Source organism: Oncorhynchus gorbuscha, linkage group LG13 (assembly GCF_021184085.1).
Source record: "Oncorhynchus gorbuscha isolate QuinsamMale2020 ecotype Even-year linkage group LG13, OgorEven_v1.0, whole genome shotgun sequence".
NCBI classification, from domain to species: Eukaryota; Metazoa; Chordata; class Actinopteri; order Salmoniformes; family Salmonidae; genus Oncorhynchus; species Oncorhynchus gorbuscha.
Window position 1 is genome coordinate 19649586 of NC_060185.1, and position 17438 is coordinate 19667023.

Genomic DNA, 17438 nt, shown 5'->3' on the forward strand with positions numbered 1-17438 from the left:
CACAGCCCTATGATACATGGCCATACACACAGACACAGTGTCTGTGTTATATTAACCCTAACCATAATGGACACACTCCTCCTACTGTGAGTGTATGACCCCAGGACAAATCACTGCTGAGTGACAGATCAGCACGGAATGTTTCAATATGATACCGGACCAATGAACCAGCAGGGAGTCAACTTACGAGACAAGCTGATAATCAATGACAAAACATGTAAGAGGAAGAAACCCTAACTCAGTGGCCGCAACAATACCATGGACTCTCACCCCTGTTGTAAAAGGTCTGGGTGTAGCTGGTGCAGAGAAGTCATCCTGGTCCACGACGGGGCTGGTTTTCTTTTTGTAATCCGTGATTGACTGTAGACCCTGCCACATACCTCTTGTGTCTGAGCCGTTGAATTGCGACTCTACTTTGTCTCTATACTGACGCTTAGCTTGTTTGATTGTCTTGCGGAGGGAATAGCTACACTGTTTGTATTCGGCCATGTTTCCGGTCACCTTGCCCTGATTAAAAGCAGTGGTTCACGCTTTCAGTTTCTTGCGAATGCCATCAATCCACAGTTTCTGGATTGGGAATGTTTTAATAGTTGCTGTGGGTACGACATCGCCAATGCACTTGCTAATAAACTCACTCACCGAATCAGCGTATTCGTCAATGTTGTTGTTTGATGCAATGTGGAACATATCCCAGTCCACGTGATCGAAGAAATCTTGAAGCGTGGAATCAGATTGGTCGGACCATCGTTGAACAGACCTATGCGCAGGAGCTTCCTGTTTTAGTTTCCGTCTCTCGGCTGGAAGCAACATAATGGAGTCTTGGGCAGCTTCTCCAAAAGGAGTGCAGGGGAGGGCCTTATATGCATCACTGAAGTTAGAATAACAATGATACAGGGTTTTACCAGCCCTGGTTGCACAATTGATATGCTGATAGAATTTAGGGAGTCTTGTTTTCAGATTAGCCTTGATAAAATTCCCAGCTACAATGAATGCAGCCACAGGATATGTAGTTTCCAGTTTACATAGTCAAATGTCAAATTAAGTTTGTTCAGGGCCATCGAGGACTCCTTGGAGGGGGAATGTATGCGGCTGTGAATATAATCGAGAACGAGAGAATTCTCTTGGTAGATAATGCAGTCGACATTTGATTGTGAGGAATTCTAAGTGTGAGGAATTCTAAGTGAACAGAAGGACTTAAGTTCCTGTATGTTGTTATGATCACACCACGTCTCGTTAATCATAAGGCATACCCCCCCGCCCTTCTTCTTACCAGAAAGATGGTTGTTTCTGTTGGCGCGATGCGTGAAGAAACCAGCTGGCATCTCTCCTCCGGACCGTACCCCTCCCACTCCACGAGGTACTGAAGGCCCCTCTTCCGACGCCTCGAGTCCAGTATGGCTCGAACAGCATACGCCGGGGCCCCCTCGATATCCAGAAGGGGCAGAGGGCAATGAACCTCCCGCACCTCAGACTCCTGGAGTGGACCAGCCACCACCGGCCTGAGGAGAGACACATGGAACAAAGGGTTAATACGGTAATCTGGGGGAATCTGTAACCTGTAGCAAACCTCGTTCTCCTCTTTGAATGGCCCCACAAACCGCGGGCCCAGCTTCCGGCAGGGCAGGCGCAGGGGCAGGTTTCGGGTCAAAAGCCAGACCCGGTCCCCCCGGTGCGAACACCGGGGCCTCACTGTGGTGGCGATCGGCGCTCGTATGACTCCTCACAGCCCATTGCAGGTGCACATGAGCGGCGTCCCAGGTCTCCTCCGAGCGCTTAAACCATTTGTCCACTGCAGGAGCCTAGATCAGGCTCTGATGCCTAGGTGCCAGAACCGGCTGATACCCCAGTATGCACTGGAAGGGAGAAAGGTTAGGGGAGGAGTGGCGGAGCGAGTTTTGGGCCATCTCAGCCCAGGGAATGAACGCCGCCCACTCCCCTGGCCGGTCCTGGCAATAAGAAACCTACCCTCATCCTGGTTTACTCTATCCACCTGCCCATTACTCTCGGGGTGAAAACCCGAGGTATGGCTGACAGAGACCCCCAGACGTTCCATGAACGCCAGCAAGACCCTTGATGTAAACTGGGGACCTCGATCAAACATTATATCCTTAGGCACCCCGTAGTGCCGGAAGACATGTGCAAACAGGGCCTCCGCAGTCTGTATTGCCGTAGGGAGACCGGGCAAAGGAAGGAGATGGCAGGACTTGGAGAACCGTTCCACAATGACCAGGATCGTGGTGTTACCCTGTGAGGGAGGAAGATCCATGAGGAAATCCACCGATAGGTGCCACCATGGCCGTTGTGGAACAGGTAAGGGCTGTAACTTCCCTCTGGGCAGGTGCCTAGGGGCCTTGCACTGGGCGCACACCGAGCAGGAGGAAACATAAACCCTCATATCCTTGGCCAAGGTGGACCACCAGCACTTCCCACTAAGACAACGCACTGTCCGACCGATGCCAGGATGACCAGAGGAGGGTGGCATGTGGCCCCAATAGATCAAATGGTCGCGGACAGCAGACAGAACGTGCAGACGCCCAGCTGGACACTGGGGACGAGTGGGCTCTGTAAGTAAAGCCTACTCGATGTCCACGTCCAGCTCCCACACCACCGGTGCCACCAGACAAGAGGCCGGAAGTATGGGAGTGTGATCCATGGACTGCTCCTCTGTGTCATACATCCGGGACAGTGCATCTGCCTTAGTGTTCTGGGAACCTGGTCTGTAGGACAGGGTGAAAACAAAACAGGTAAAGAACATGGACCACCTTGCCTGGCGAGGGTTCAGTCTCCTCACCACCCGGATGTACTCCAGATTGCGGTGGTCAGTCCAGTTGAGAAAAGAGCCTTGACAACAGCCAACAGCTCCCGGTCCCCCACATCATAGTTTCGCTCTGCCGGGCTGAGCTTCTTTGAAAAAAAGTACAGGGGCGGAGCTTTGGTGGTACCCAAGTGCTGAGAGAGCATGGCTCCTATCCCAGCTTCAGACGCATTCACCTCCACTATGAACACCAAAGAGGGATCCGGATGAGCCAGCACGGGAGCACGGGAGCCAACAAAGCCTTCAGGTGACCAAAAGCCCTGCCCGCCTCAGCCGACCACTACAGTCGCACCAGTCCCCCCTTCAGCAATGAGGTAATGGGAGCCACTACCTGACCAAATCCCTGGATAAACCTACGGTAGTAGTTGGCAAACCCTAGAAACCACTGCACTTCCTTTACCTTGGTGGGAGTCGGCCAATTCCGCACAGCTGAAATGTGGTCACTCTCCATCTCCACCCCTGAAGTGGAAATGCAGTACCCTAGGAAGGAGACGGACAGTTGGAAGATCAGACATTTCTCAGCCTTGACGTACAGGTCATGCTCCAACAGTCGACCAAGCACGCTGCGCACCAGGAACACATACTTGGCGCGTGTAGCGGAGAATATAAGAATGTCGTCGATAAACACCACTACACCCTGCCCGTGCAGGTCCCGGAAAATCGAATCTACAAATGCCTGGAAGACTGATGGAACATTCATCAACCCGTACGGCATGACGAGGTACTCATAGTGCCCTGAGGTGGAACTAAATGCCGTCTTCCACTCACCCCCCTCCTGGATACACACCAGATTGTAAACGCTCCTGAGATCCAATTTTGTGAAGAAGCGCGCCCCGTGTACTGACTCTGTCACTCTGGCTATGAGAGGCAGTGGGTAGCTGTACCTCTCAGTGATCTGATTGATCCCTCGTTAGTCAATACACGGCCGCAGACCTCCATCCTTCTTCTTCACAAATAGAAACTCAAGGAGGCAGGTGAAGTGGAGGGCTGAATGTACCCCTGACCCAGGGATTCGGAGACATATGTTTCCATAGCCGTCGTCTCCTCCTGTGACAGGGGATACACGAGACTCCTGGGAAGTGCTGCGTCTACCAGGAGATTTATCGCACAATCCCCCCGTCGATGGGGTGGTAATTGAGTCGCCTTCTTCTTACAGAAGCACGGTGACCTGGTCTGGACTTTCCACCGTAGTAGCACCCGACCGAAACCCCTAAACACCTCCCCGAAACCCCTAAACACTTCCTCAATTATAAAGGCAAAACAAATGGAAAATGAAAAGTGGATCGGCGATGGCTAGAAAGCCTGTGACGTTGACCGGCGAACGCCGCCCGAACAAGGAGAGGGACCGACTTCGGAAGAAGTTGTGACACCTGTTTACAAGCCATAGGTTTACTATGACCTGACAGCAGTTTGTACTCTAATACTCACTATTTCACAATCTGTTTCTGAAGCCCATTCCAGCTCCACTCTGACTGCCTGATTCTGTTTTAAGGACTAATTTTCCCCTCGCTGCCATCCAGTCTTGGTCACTTTCCAAGGTTAAATAAACACCAGATGAAGGGCTAGGGAGCTAGAATAATGCACTGTTTCCTCCAGCCTTGGATTAAGTTACTTCCCTCTCTCTGTTCTAACTAATTACTTATCCTCTTTAGCACAGCTAATATTTAAGAAAATAATCCAACTCAATTATAATGGATTTGATAGAAGACTTTTCTAAAAGCCTTGTGGAGTTTCCTAATGAGTTTTCTGGTGCTGTTTATACATATTCATGGTCTCATTCTCTAGAGATTTAAAGTAGATTCATTATATCATTTTTTACAATGTGCCCATGATGTAATAACTATTAGAAACTGAATTCCCGATCCTTTGCTCTGTCTTGCATTATTTTAAAAAGTAAAATGTGATTATATTTGTAGAAAATGCTACAATAAATGACTCTCTCCCATCTCATGAATTAATAATCAATTTGCCTTCTTCCAATATTAAACAAGCACCCGTATTTAAAAAAAGTTATGCATCACAAACAAAGGCTAAGTGTTTCACTGAGTGAATCTGACCGTGGGTGGGTGTGTGGGTGGGTGGGTGGGTGGGTGGGTGGGTGTGTGGGTGGGTGGGTGGGTGGGTGGGTGGGTGTGTGGGTGGGTGGGTGGGTGGGTGAAGGAGGGAGAAAGAGAGAGAGAGAGAATGTCAAGATGGATGGATGGAAGAGGTGTGTATGATTGAGATGTGTCCAGATAGATAGAAGAGGTGTGTGATTGAGATGTGTCCAGATAGATAGAAGAGGTGTGTGTGATTGAGATGTGTGTGTGTGATTGAGATGTGTGTGTGATTGAGATGTGTCCAGATAGATGAAGAGGTGTGTGTGATTGAGATGTGTGTGTGTGATTGAGATGTGTCCAGATAGATGGAAGAGGTGTGTGTGATTGAGATGTGTCCAGATAGATGGAAGAGGTGTGTGTGATTGAGATGTGTGTGTGATTGAGATGTGTCCAGATAGATGGAAGAGGTGGTGATTGAGATATGTGATTGAGATGTGTGTGTGATTGAGATGTGTCAGGTAGATAGATGGAAGAGGTAGATGTGTGGATGATTGAGATGTGTCCAGATAGATAGAAGAGGTGTGTGTGATTGAGATGTGTGTATGATTGAGATATGTTCATAGATAGAAGAGGTGTGGATGATTGAGATATGTTCAGATAGATAGAAGAGGTGTGGATGATTGAGATATGTTCAGGTAGATAGAAGAGGTGTGGATGATTGAGATATGTTCAGATAGATAGAAGAGGTGTGGGTGATTGAGATATGTTCAGGTAGATAGAAGAGGTGTGGATGATTGAGATATGTTCAGGTGGAGATGAGAAGTTCAGGTGTGGGTGATTGAGATATGTTCAGATAGATAGGTGTGGGTGATTGAGATATGTTCAGGTAGATGTGGGTGATTGAGATATGTTCAGGTAGATAGAAGAGGTGTGGGTGATTGAGATATGTTCAGGTAGATAGAAGAGGTGTGGGTGATTGAGATGTGTCCACTGCTTGCCTGATGCTCTAACTGCATGTCCTGCATGTGCTTCAGCCAATCACCTGATGCCACTGTATAATTTTGCCCTTTAACCCCACTAGCACTCCTTTTCATTCCTGACTACCGATTGGCCGAGGGATTGTCTAATAGAATGCCACACAACCAATCACAAGATTTCAGCACCACCAGCTCAGACCGAAGCGGCAGCCTATCAGGTTGGTTTCTGATGTGGCAGGCAGGGATCTGACTGTTCTTCCTTCTCCCCTTAACATTCTGGGATAACTCAATGACTGCCATTTAATCGACTGTATCATTGATTGGCTTGTTAATTGCTTTATTGATCTCTTTTGCATGTGCAAAACCCAATGACTAAGGGAGGTCTTTATTATCCCACTCCTCACCCTCACCACTGTTACTTTGCTCCTGCTGCTAATACTCACAACGCATTTCAAATTCAGATGAGACTTGAGGCAAGGGGACTCCTTCAGACAGTTGGAGTGGTGCATTGTGAGACTACACACACACACACACACACACACACACACACACACACACACACACACACACACACACACACACACACACACACACACACACACACACACACACACACACACACACACACACACACAAACACACACACACACAAACACAAACACACACACACACACACACACCATCTGAGATGCTTGGCTGACTAAAGTGGTGAGATTGCCTCCCATTTCCCTCTTCTTCTATTGGTTACTGACCACAGTAAAACCCATGTCGTGATAATTTCATAGGGCACTCTCTATCTCCCCTCTTATCCTCTCCCCTTACCTCCCCTCTGGTCTCTTATCCAATGCACTGGGCTGGCAGACATTAAGCTGGAAAGGAGAGGTAGTCTGGAGTGGTCACATCTTCAGCCAGGTCAACAGTCAGTCACTATGCTGGAGGTAGAGAGGGAGAGATGGCACAGTAGAGGGATGGCACCGCTTTCATAACGAGAGAGAGAGAGACAGAGAGAGAGAGAGAGAGAGGGAGAGAGAGAGAGAGAGAGAGAGAGAGAGGGAGAGAGAGAGAGAGAGAGAGACAGAGAGAAGCCCTTGATAAACATAGAGAGGGGACAAGAAGCTGTTGATCAACACAGAGAGGGGACAAGAAGATGTTGATTATGTTAACGTAATGTGTATTTCATTTGGTAACCTCAGGATATTTTTCATTGAAATGTCTGAGATTTAAAGCATATGTGTCCTACTATTTGGATTCACCTGTATAGGAATTATATTGGGACTGTACCCTTGCACTTCCCCCTCCGTGGTAGGCCTTAAGAAATAGTATAATTACAGAGATGTATCGCATGTACTGTGAGGCATGCTGTACACAACTGCCCTGGTTTAAGTGAAACAGCATCTTGTTAAATATGCATTTATCTTGTTTAGTTGACTTATCTCTATCCGTCTGTGGCTTATCTCTCTATATGCCAACATGTTTCTCTACGAGGACTAAACCCTAGAGAAATACACAACAGAGTTCTGACCTTATAATTATACATTTGACGTTTTAGTGACGCTTTTATCCAGAGTGACTTACAGTAGTGAGCGCGTACATTTTCATATTGGTCCGCCATGGGAATCAAACACACAACCTTGGTGTTGCAAGCCCCATGATCCACCAACTGAGCTACAATGGACTATAGAACTACAACGGACTATAGAACTACAACGGACTATAGAACTACAACGGACTATAGAACTACAATGGACTATAGAACTACAATGGACTATAGAACTACAACGGACTATAGAACTACAACGGACTACAGAGCTACAACGGACTATAGAACTACAACGGACTATAGAACTACAACGGACTATAGAACTACAACGGACTATAGAAACTATACAACGGACTATAGAACTACAACGGACTATAGAACTACAACGGACTATAGAACTACAACGGACTATAGAACTACAACGGACTATAGAACTACAACGGACTATAGAACTACAACGGACTATAGAACTACAACGGACTATAGAACTACAACGGACTATAGAACTACAATGGACTATAGAACTACAACGGACTATAGAACTACAACGGACTACAGAGCTACAACGGACTATAGAACTACAACGGACTATAGAACTACAACGGACTATAGAACTACAACGGACTATAGAACTACAACGGACTATAGAACTACAACGGACGATAGAACTACAACGGACTATAGAACTACAACGGACTACAGAGCTACAATGGACTATAGAACTACAACGGACTATAGAACTACAACGGACTACAGAGCTACAACGGACTATAGAACTACAACGGACTATAGAACTACAACGGACTATAGAACTACAACGGACAATAGAACTACAACGGACTATAGAACTACAACGGACTATAGAACTACAACGGACTATAGAACTACAACGGACGATAGAACTACAACGGACTATAGAACTACAACGGACTACAGAGCTACAATGGACTATAGAACTACAACAGACTATAGAACTACAACGGACTACAGAGCTACAACGGACTATAGAACTACAACGGACTATAGAACTACAACAGACTATAGAACTACAACGGACTATAGAACTACAAAGGACTATAGAACTACAACGGAATATAGAACTACAACGGACTATAGAACTACAATGGACTATAGAACTACAACGGACTATAGAACTACAACGGACTATAGAACTACAACGGACTATAGAACTACAATGGACTATAGAACTACAACGGACTATAAAACTACAACGGACTATAGAACTATAATGGACTATAGAACTACAATGGACTATAGAACTACAACGGACTATAGAACTACAATGGACTATAGAACTACAACGGACTATAAAACTACAACGGACTATAGAACTATAATGGACTATAGAACTACAATGGACTATAGAACTACAACGGACTATAGAACTACAACGGACTATAGAACTACAATGGACTATAGAACTACAATGGACTATAGAACTACAACGGACTATAGAACTACAACGGACTATAAAACTACAACGGACTATAGAACTACAATGGCCAGAGTTTGGGTGACAATGAAGGAAACTTTACTACACTTCATGTTTTGAAGTCAACTAATGAATCACAAGACATTTGAAAAGGAAAGAAGTTAAAAGAGGTAGGTACAACAGCACAGTGCTTTGCTTCAACAAGCTCGGGAGGAAATAATGAACGTTAGGTCTGAGATAGGAACCAGATGAAGAGGAACAAAAATAGAGCAGCTTTCATGGTTGTGTGGGTCTCCACTGGGGATGTGGGGGTGTTGATCATTAAAATCTACAGTACTGGAGGGGGATTGAAGAGAGGAGGAGAGGAGAGTTGAGGAGAGGAGAGAGGAGGAACGGAGAGAGGAGGAGGGGAGAGAGGAGAGAGGAGTAGGGGAGAGAGGAGGAGGGGAGAGAGGAGAGAGGGGAGGGGAGAGAGGAGGAGAGGAGAGAGGGGGAGGGAGAGAGAGGAGAGAGGAGAGAGGAGGAATGGAGAGAGGAGGAGGGGAGAGAGGAGGAGGGGAGAGAGGAGGAGAGGAGAGAGGAGGAGGAACAGAGAGAGGAGGAGGGGAGAGAGGAGGAGGGGAGAGAGGAGAGAGGAGGAGAGGAGAGGAGAGAGGTGGAGAGGAGAGAGGAGAGGAGAGAGGAGGAATGGAGAGAGGAGGAACGGAGAGAGGAGGAGCGGAGAGAGGAGGAGCGGAGAGAGGAGGAGAGGAGAGAGGAGGAGATGAGAGAGGAGGAATGGAGAAAGGAGGAACGGAGAGAGGAGGAGGGGAGAGAGGAGGAGCGGAGAGAGGAGGAGCGGAGAAAGGAGGAGGGGAGAGAGGAGGAACGGAGAGAGGAGAGAGGAGGAGCGGAGAGAGGAGGAGCGGAGAGAGGAGAGAGGAGGAGAGAGGAGAGAAGAGAGGAGGAACGGAGAGAGGGGGAGGGGAGAGAGGAGAGAGGAGGAGCGGAGAGAGGAGGAGAGGAGAGAGGAGGAACGGAGAGAGGGGGAGGGGAGAGAGGAGGAGCGGAGAGAGGAGGAGCGGAGTGAGGAGGAGAGGAGAGGAGAGAGGAGGAGAGGAGAGAGGATGAACGGAGAGATGGGGAGGGGAGAGAGGAGAGAGGAGGAGCGGAGAGAGGAGAAAGGAGGAGAGGAGAGAGGAGAGAGGAGGAACGGAGAGAGGAGAGGAGAGAGGAGGAATGGAGAGAGGAGGAGCGGAGAGAGGAGGAGCGGAGAGAGGAGGAGCGGAGAGAGAAGAGAGGAGAAGAGAGGACGAATGGAGAGAGGAGGAACGGAGAGAGGAGGAGGGGAGAGAGGAGGAGGGGAGAGAGGAGAGAGGAGGAGCAGAGAGAGGAGGAAGGGAGAGAGGAGGAGCGGAGAGAGGAGAGAGGAGGAGCGGAGAGAGGAGGAGCAGAGACAGGAGAGAGGAGGAGCGGAGAGAGGAGGAGAGGAGAGAGGAGGAGAGGAGAGATGGGGAACGGAGAGAGGGGGAAGGGAGAGAGGAGAGAGGAGGAGCAGAGAGAGGAGGAGCGGAGAGAGGAGGAGGGGAGAGAGGAGGAGCGGAGAGAGGGGGAGGGGAGAGAGGAGGAGAGGAGAGAGGAGGAGCGGAGAGAGGAGGAACGGAGAGAGGAGAGAGGAGGAGCGGAGAGAGGAGGAGCGGAGAGAGGAGAGAGGAGGAGCGGAGAGAGGAGGAGCGGAGAGAGGAGGAGAGGAGGAGAGGAGAGAGGAGGAACGGAGAGAGAGGGGGAGGGGAGAGAGGAGGAGCGGAGAGAGGAGGAACGGAGAGAGGGGGAGGGGAGAGAGGAGGAGCGGAGAGAGGAGAGAGGAGGAGCGGAGAGAGGAGGAGAGGAGAGGAGAGAGGAGGAGAGGAGAGAGGAGGAGCGGAGAGAGGAGGAGCTGCATTGCTTGTAGAAGCACAGTGGCTTGGAAAAACTCCCTAGAAAGGCCAAAACCTAGGAAGAAACCTAGAGAGGAACCAGGCTATGTGGGGTGGCCAGTCCTCTTCTGGCTGTGCCGGGTGGATATTATAACAGAACATGGCCAAGATGTTCAAATGTTCATAAATGACCAGCATGGTCCAATAATAATAAGGCAGAACAGTTGAAACTGGAGCAGCAGCACGGCCAGGTGGACTGGGGACAGCAAGGAGTCATCATGTCAGGTAGTCCTGAGGCATGGTCCTAGGGCTCAGGTCCTCCGAGAGAGAGAAAGAAAGAGAGAAAGAGAGAATTAAAGAGAGCACACTTAAATTCACACAGGACACCGAATAGGACAGGAGAAGTACTCCAGATATAACAAACTGACCCTAGCCCCCCGACACATACACTACTGCAGCATAAATACTGGAGGCTGAGACAGGAGGGGCTTAGCTGGAGGAGATAGCTGGCTAGTGAGCCCCATGATCCCTGTATTATCTCATTCCAGAGCCCAGGAGAAGGGTTATGTTCTCACTGTTCTTGGAGTGGTGTCATCCATACCTATTTCCCCCCTCTCCTCCAATTGTAGACTACCCAACTCCTAATGAGCTACATGGCTCAGGGCTGTAGGGGGGTCAGTGTTGATGATCAAGTCTGCTGCATCCTCCACCCACATACCAAATATATAGGGATGATTTCACAAATAGGCCCACGTGCTAGTTATCTGTTCAGCACAGTAACCCCCATGTGTCTTACATCAGATAGCACGACTCTCCTCTCTACAATTATTATAAGCCCATAATACAGTGTTACTCAGGTTTTCTAAGAAACCCCCATCCACCTCCTTCCCTGAAAACCCAGTCTGATCTATTCTCTCAGTGCTATATTTAAATCTGGATGTGGAGTCCTTCCTTCTGGACTTCATTCTGAGGCTCTGCCTGTGTCTCTCACTCAGCGCTGAGGCACCGAATAAAAACAGAGGCAGCTCAAGTCTGCTTGGCCCCAAAGTTATATGCTGGGAGGAAGCGCCCAAACCAGGCGGTATAAATACCCAGCTCCACATCTAAATATGGTGGTAGTTCCTTTTGAAGACAGGCCCAGTGTTTGTCAGCGATAGATGGGTCTGATGTCTACTTCCTGTGTAGCTCCTTGCCAAAGCTTTCTTTGTATTTTTCATATGTTGGTGCTTCTGATTGTAACATCAGTGTCAGCCGTCCTTCCCTCCATGGCAGAGGCTCATTTACAGTATTGATGCCTGCTCCGGTGAGGAGGGACTCTGGGTGATTGAGCAATCATGCCAGCTTGCCATTTATTGGGAAAAGTCGAGCGTCGCCCAGAGGAACGATTAGGAAACCCAATTACTTTCAGAGTGTACTTCCTGCCCTGGGCTTACTGTTGTTATTTTATTACTCCCAGTCTTTATTAGACTATCCTCCTCCCAGTCCTAATATCTTGTTGCAATCCAATCATCTTTGACGAGAACATTTCTGCCCGGGAACAGCTAAAATCTTATAGGGAAAATGGTGAAATGACTAAATTCTCCATCTACTGCTAAAGCAATATGCTGTATTTTCTCTGTCTCTGACCTCATCCTTACTGGATCATAGATATGCATTTCCCAAAATATCCCTGAGTGTTGATGGACAGTCTTTTTTTGATGACATTGAGCTAATTTGTAGCCATGTCCTTGTCTGGACAGTCTATTAGATTACATGGTGTTGCATGGCACAAGATGCAGGGTTCCCTGAAATGTAGCTTTTTTGTGGCTCTGAGCAAAGTGATTATAGGCCTTTGGCAGTGAGGGTTAACCAACAGATGACAGATACAAATGTACACAAGAGGCCTCCAAGGATGGTTTTCACTAGCCTGTATGTGTGGCTGGCGATGTCAACTGGGGAGTATTTTCTGGATTGAGATGTGAGGTGTCCATTGGCAGACTGATAGTGGAGTCTGCCACAAATGTGGATTCCTAGAAAGGACTCCAAACTCAGTTTATCTTCCAGTTCTCTCAGACCTCAGACACACATGCAATGCTCATATCACAAATACACATTTGTATTTACACATATATTGGGGACTGCTCATATATTCTCTATATAGGGGGCTCATGCTCATTTGTTCTCTATATAGGGGGCTCATGCTCATATGTTCTCTATATAGGGGGCTCATGCTCATATGTTCTCTATATAGGGGACTCATGCTCATATGTCCTCTATATTGGGGACTCATGCTCATAAGTCCTCTATATAGGGGACTCATGCTCATATGTCCTCTATATAGGGGAATCATGCTCATATGTCTTCTATATTAGGGACTTGTGCTCATAGGTCCTTTATATTGGGGACCTGTACTCATGTGTCCTCTCTATTGGGGACTTGTGCTCATATGTCCTCTGTTTAGGGGACTCATGCTCATATGTCCTCTGTTTAGGGGACTCATGCTCATATGTGCTCTATATTGGGGACTCATGCTCATATGTCCTCTATATTGGGGACTTGTGATCATATGTCCTGTAAATAGGGGACTCATGCTCGTATGTCCTCTATATAGGGAAAACACAGAGCCTGCAGCCTTTTCCTGTCGAGGACAAGTGATCTGAGGCCTGCGGACCACACTGGGGACAACTGAGAAAGATAACAGTGGGCTTTAGATGTCAAACATCACCTGAGATAAAGACAGCCCCCCCCCACCCTATCCTCACTGTCACCAAATAATTTAAACCCCAATCTAGACGTAGGCCTGGCTGGCAGATTTATAAAGATGGATGGGGCAGAGCAGAGGAGAATCTAGTCTCAGAGGGGTGTGAGGGGAAATGGATGGGGAAGGGGAGCTCTCCCTTTCTCTCTCTCTCATGCGTAATCAAATCAATGACAGTGTAATAGACTCTCAGTGAATTCCATTATGGCCACACAGACGCCACGGACCCATTCATTATGATGATGTTCTGAAGTGAGAGATTTCATTGTGGACCCACACCTCTAGTGAAATGGGGACACTAAGGGATGGCTGGAGGACCGGGGTCTACCCTCGGCTTCTTTACTGCTGCTCTCTCCCTGTTTCTATGGAGATTTGAGGGCTTTCAGCAAATCAATCAATGGAAGCACACTTTCATTACTTGGCCTTGAGCTTCTTCTATGTGAGGCTGATGACAGGCATGGCTCATTAAATCTGTTTGTTTGAGAATGTGGGTGACTTTTAGAAGGAGATGACCTGTTTGAAATGACCTGTTTCGAAATGAAGGAATGTTCAGCTTTATATGTTCAATCGATTTCTGTTGGCAACATCTGTTTGTTAGACTGACAGTGAATACTTCACATAGCCACCCATGTTATATGGTTTTATAGATTTTTCTAGTAATTGAATTCTTCATGTAGTCTGAGTCAATCTCTCTAACTCGCTCCATCTCTGCTGTCCATAGGTGGTAAGGGGGGTAAGAAGAAGAAGGCCAAGGTTGGCGCCAAACCCACCAAGGCTAACGGCTCCAGCTGGGCCAATGTGCCCCTGCCCCCTCCACCTGTACACCCTCTCCCTGGCACCGAGATGGACCACTACCCCAACGAGCGCTATGAAGGAGGAGGGTATGAGCCACATCCACCATAACATACACTCCATACATCCATGGAGATGCAGAACAGTCCACAATCTGCCCATACAGTCCAACTGGATTCTACCACACTAATTAGAACAATTATATGTATCTACCATTGTCTGATCCTTCATTCAGGCTTTGCCGAAAGTGAGACAGTTACCCCTAATAGGGGATCAGGGGAAAACATTAGCTTTTACATGTATTTACAGTAGACTGTTGAGTTCAAGTAGAACCCAACCAACTGCTGTGTGTTATTATAGGACATTGTTGTGCTCCTGGCTAGCTGTTCCTCTCTGTGTCTAATTACACAAGTACATCTGTATAGAAGTAGAGGGATCTGTATGTTACTGTCTCCCCAGGCACGCAGGATGGACAGAGATGGTTTCACATCAATCTATCTGCTCATCCCATATTGTTATCTGAGGGAGAAACTTCATGAGTGCATTGTTCCACCATTGCAGTCTCCTGCGGCAAGCGGGATTGACAAATCCATCTATTCTGCTGATTCTCTTTCTGAGGGAAAGAATGTCAGGACTACGTTGTTTCAAGCTGGGAGAGAGGGAAAGATCCAAAACAGAGACAAAAAGAGAGAGATTCCACAGTGAGCTCTCTCCACTAACTGAGTATGAGGGAAGCGTTTTACTCAAACTATTTTCTCTTTTCCACGTTGCCTAGCCTCTCTCTGCTCTTTTCCCACCAAATGACCCTCACGCAACTGTTATTGTTAGTGGCCTGCCAGGCGTTCCTTCATGTAACGTCTGCCTTTAGTCAGGGGAGGTGTAAGCTAAAAATGTTAGTTGTATCCCAAAATAGATTCACTCACACATAGTATCTCATTTAACTGTGTCTCCCAAGTTGAGGTGTGCTGTCCTCTAACCTTCATCTTCAGTCTGGGACACTCATCTGGTTTAATAGGCTATCTGGCAAATGAGGAGTCCTCTGCACTGTAAATCTGAGCCTCTTAATGACCACAGATTGAAACAGTTATGTCCTATGGAGTGTGCACTGACAAATTCCTTTAATGAACATTTTCTTTACGACTAGTGTTATTTCAGCATGTATAAGCACCGTTATGGGAAATGAAAACCTCACTCCCTCCTACTCGTATGTACAAAGTACTTTATAAAGTTTGACAAAGTCACAGTAGTCTGAAGTCCTTTAGAACATTGGACAAGGTCACACTAGTCTGAAGTCCTTTAGAATGTTTGACAAGGTCACACTAGTCTGAAGTCCTTTAGAATGTTTGACAAGGTCACACTAGTCGGAAGTCCTTTAGAACGTTTGACAAAGTCACACTAGTCTGAAGTCCTTTAGAATGTTTGACAAGGTCACACTAGTCTGAAGTCCTTTAGAATGTTTGACAAGGTCACACTAGTCTGAAGTCCTTTAGAATGTTTGACAAGGTCACACTAGTCTGAAGTCCTTTAGAATGCTTGACAAGGTCACACTAGTCTGAAGTCCTTTAGAATGTTTGACAAGGTCACACTAGTCTGAAGTCCTTTAGAACGTTTGACAAGATCACACTAGTCTGAAGTCCTTTAGAACGTTTGACAAGGTCACACTAGTCTGAAGTCCTTTAGAATGTTTGACAAGGTCACACTAGTCTGAAGTCCTTTAGAATGTTTGACAAGGTCACACTAGTCTGAAGTCCTTTAGAACGTTTGTCAAGGTCACACCAGTCTGGTACATTACCAAAAGAAAGACAGTCTAGTCTCTTCAGACTAGTGTCATCTTACCCCTCCTCTCTCTCTCTCTCTCTCTCTCTCTCTCTCTCTCTCTCTCTCTCTCTCTCTCTCTCTCTCTCTCTCTCTCTCTCTCTCTCTCTCTCTCTCTCTCTCTCTCTCTCTCTCTCTCTCTCTCTCCCCCTGTGGCCACACCAGGTATGAGAGTGATGGCTGGGGTCCTCCCATGCCTGTGCAGACCTACCTCCACCAGGGAATGGAGGATGAGCTAGAGGAGGAGGAAGAGAGGGTCCCCACCCCACCCATGCGTGGAGTGGCCTCGTCTCCAGCAGCGGTGTCCTTCGGTCAGCAGTCCACGGCCACCCTCACCCCCTCTCCCCGGGAGGAGCTGCAGCCCATGCTCCAGGCCCACCTAGACGAGATTACCCGTGCCTACCAACTGGACATGGCCAAACAGACATGGTACGTACTCCCACTGGAGCGGAATACTACACAAGCAGTACAAGGTTCAAATGGGCTGATATGAGAACGGCTACTATGGATATTGTGCTGAATGTGTTTTTCTTTCATGATCTATTTATTTCTCACTTCAATGTTTTATTGAGGTGTTATTTTAGCTGCACAGTGACAGCGTTGCGCAGAACAGAAACGCTCATGAATCATGTCATTTGAATGGGCCAGTGTTGCCACTTACATGACTGTCCCTTCTGACTTGTTTAGGCTGCATCCCACACGCATGCTGCTACACATGCCCTTGTTGTGGTGGTCACGCACGGCAGATGAAGGCCGTGTTTCATCCTGTTAGAAGAGAGGGAGAGAACAAAGGATGAAGAGAGGGAGAGAACGAAGGAGGAAGGGAGGGAAAGAGGGAGATACTGGCATCCATTCATTAAAGTAGAGGGAATAGGGAAGACTTGTCAGGAAGGAGCTGTGGTGTTAGCCGGTAATGACTGCATTGGGTTTGAGAGCATCTTTTGACAACATGGAAGAGCCAGTAATTACATCAGAATCAGAATCCATCTCACCGCAGACTGTCTCAAAGACACTACGCCGCTCCTTAAACAAACGTGGCTGTCAGCGACGTGAGGCGGGCGTGGAGCAGAGCAGGCTGCTTGAGGGGTGACAGCCTCGTGTCGACAGGTCTAGAGAGCGGGCCCATTGTACCCTCTTCAACTGCAATTACAGGGTCATTGTGTTGGCATGGAAGGAGGAGAGACGTAGAATTAGTGGAATTGTCCCAATTCATTCAAAGCGGCAGAATCTGAAAGAATTTCTAAATTTAGCTTGACAGTTCCTTTCGTCTATCGGATTCCTTCTTTATGTCCTCCTGTCTTTCATTCACCAGCTTTGTCTTTCTTGATGTCTTTTGACATCTGTTCTCTTCCCTGCTCTTGCTGGCCCCCCACCA

The 17438-nt window shown here is 47.7% G+C and overlaps 1 protein-coding gene across 2 annotated transcripts in view; it reads left to right on the forward strand.

Moving 5' to 3' along the window:
• Positions 1 to 17438, forward strand: part of robo2 (roundabout, axon guidance receptor, homolog 2 (Drosophila)) — a 682751-nt gene that overhangs the window by 639502 nt on the left and 25811 nt on the right. For both annotated transcript variants that reach the window (XM_046293777.1, XM_046293776.1), the window contains exons 23-25: positions 5936 to 6049; positions 14178 to 14337; positions 16229 to 16492. In XM_046293777.1, coding sequence (XP_046149733.1) covers positions 5936 to 6049; positions 14178 to 14337; positions 16229 to 16492 — 538 coding nt within the window. The remainder of the gene's footprint in view (positions 1 to 5935; positions 6050 to 14177; positions 14338 to 16228; positions 16493 to 17438) is intronic.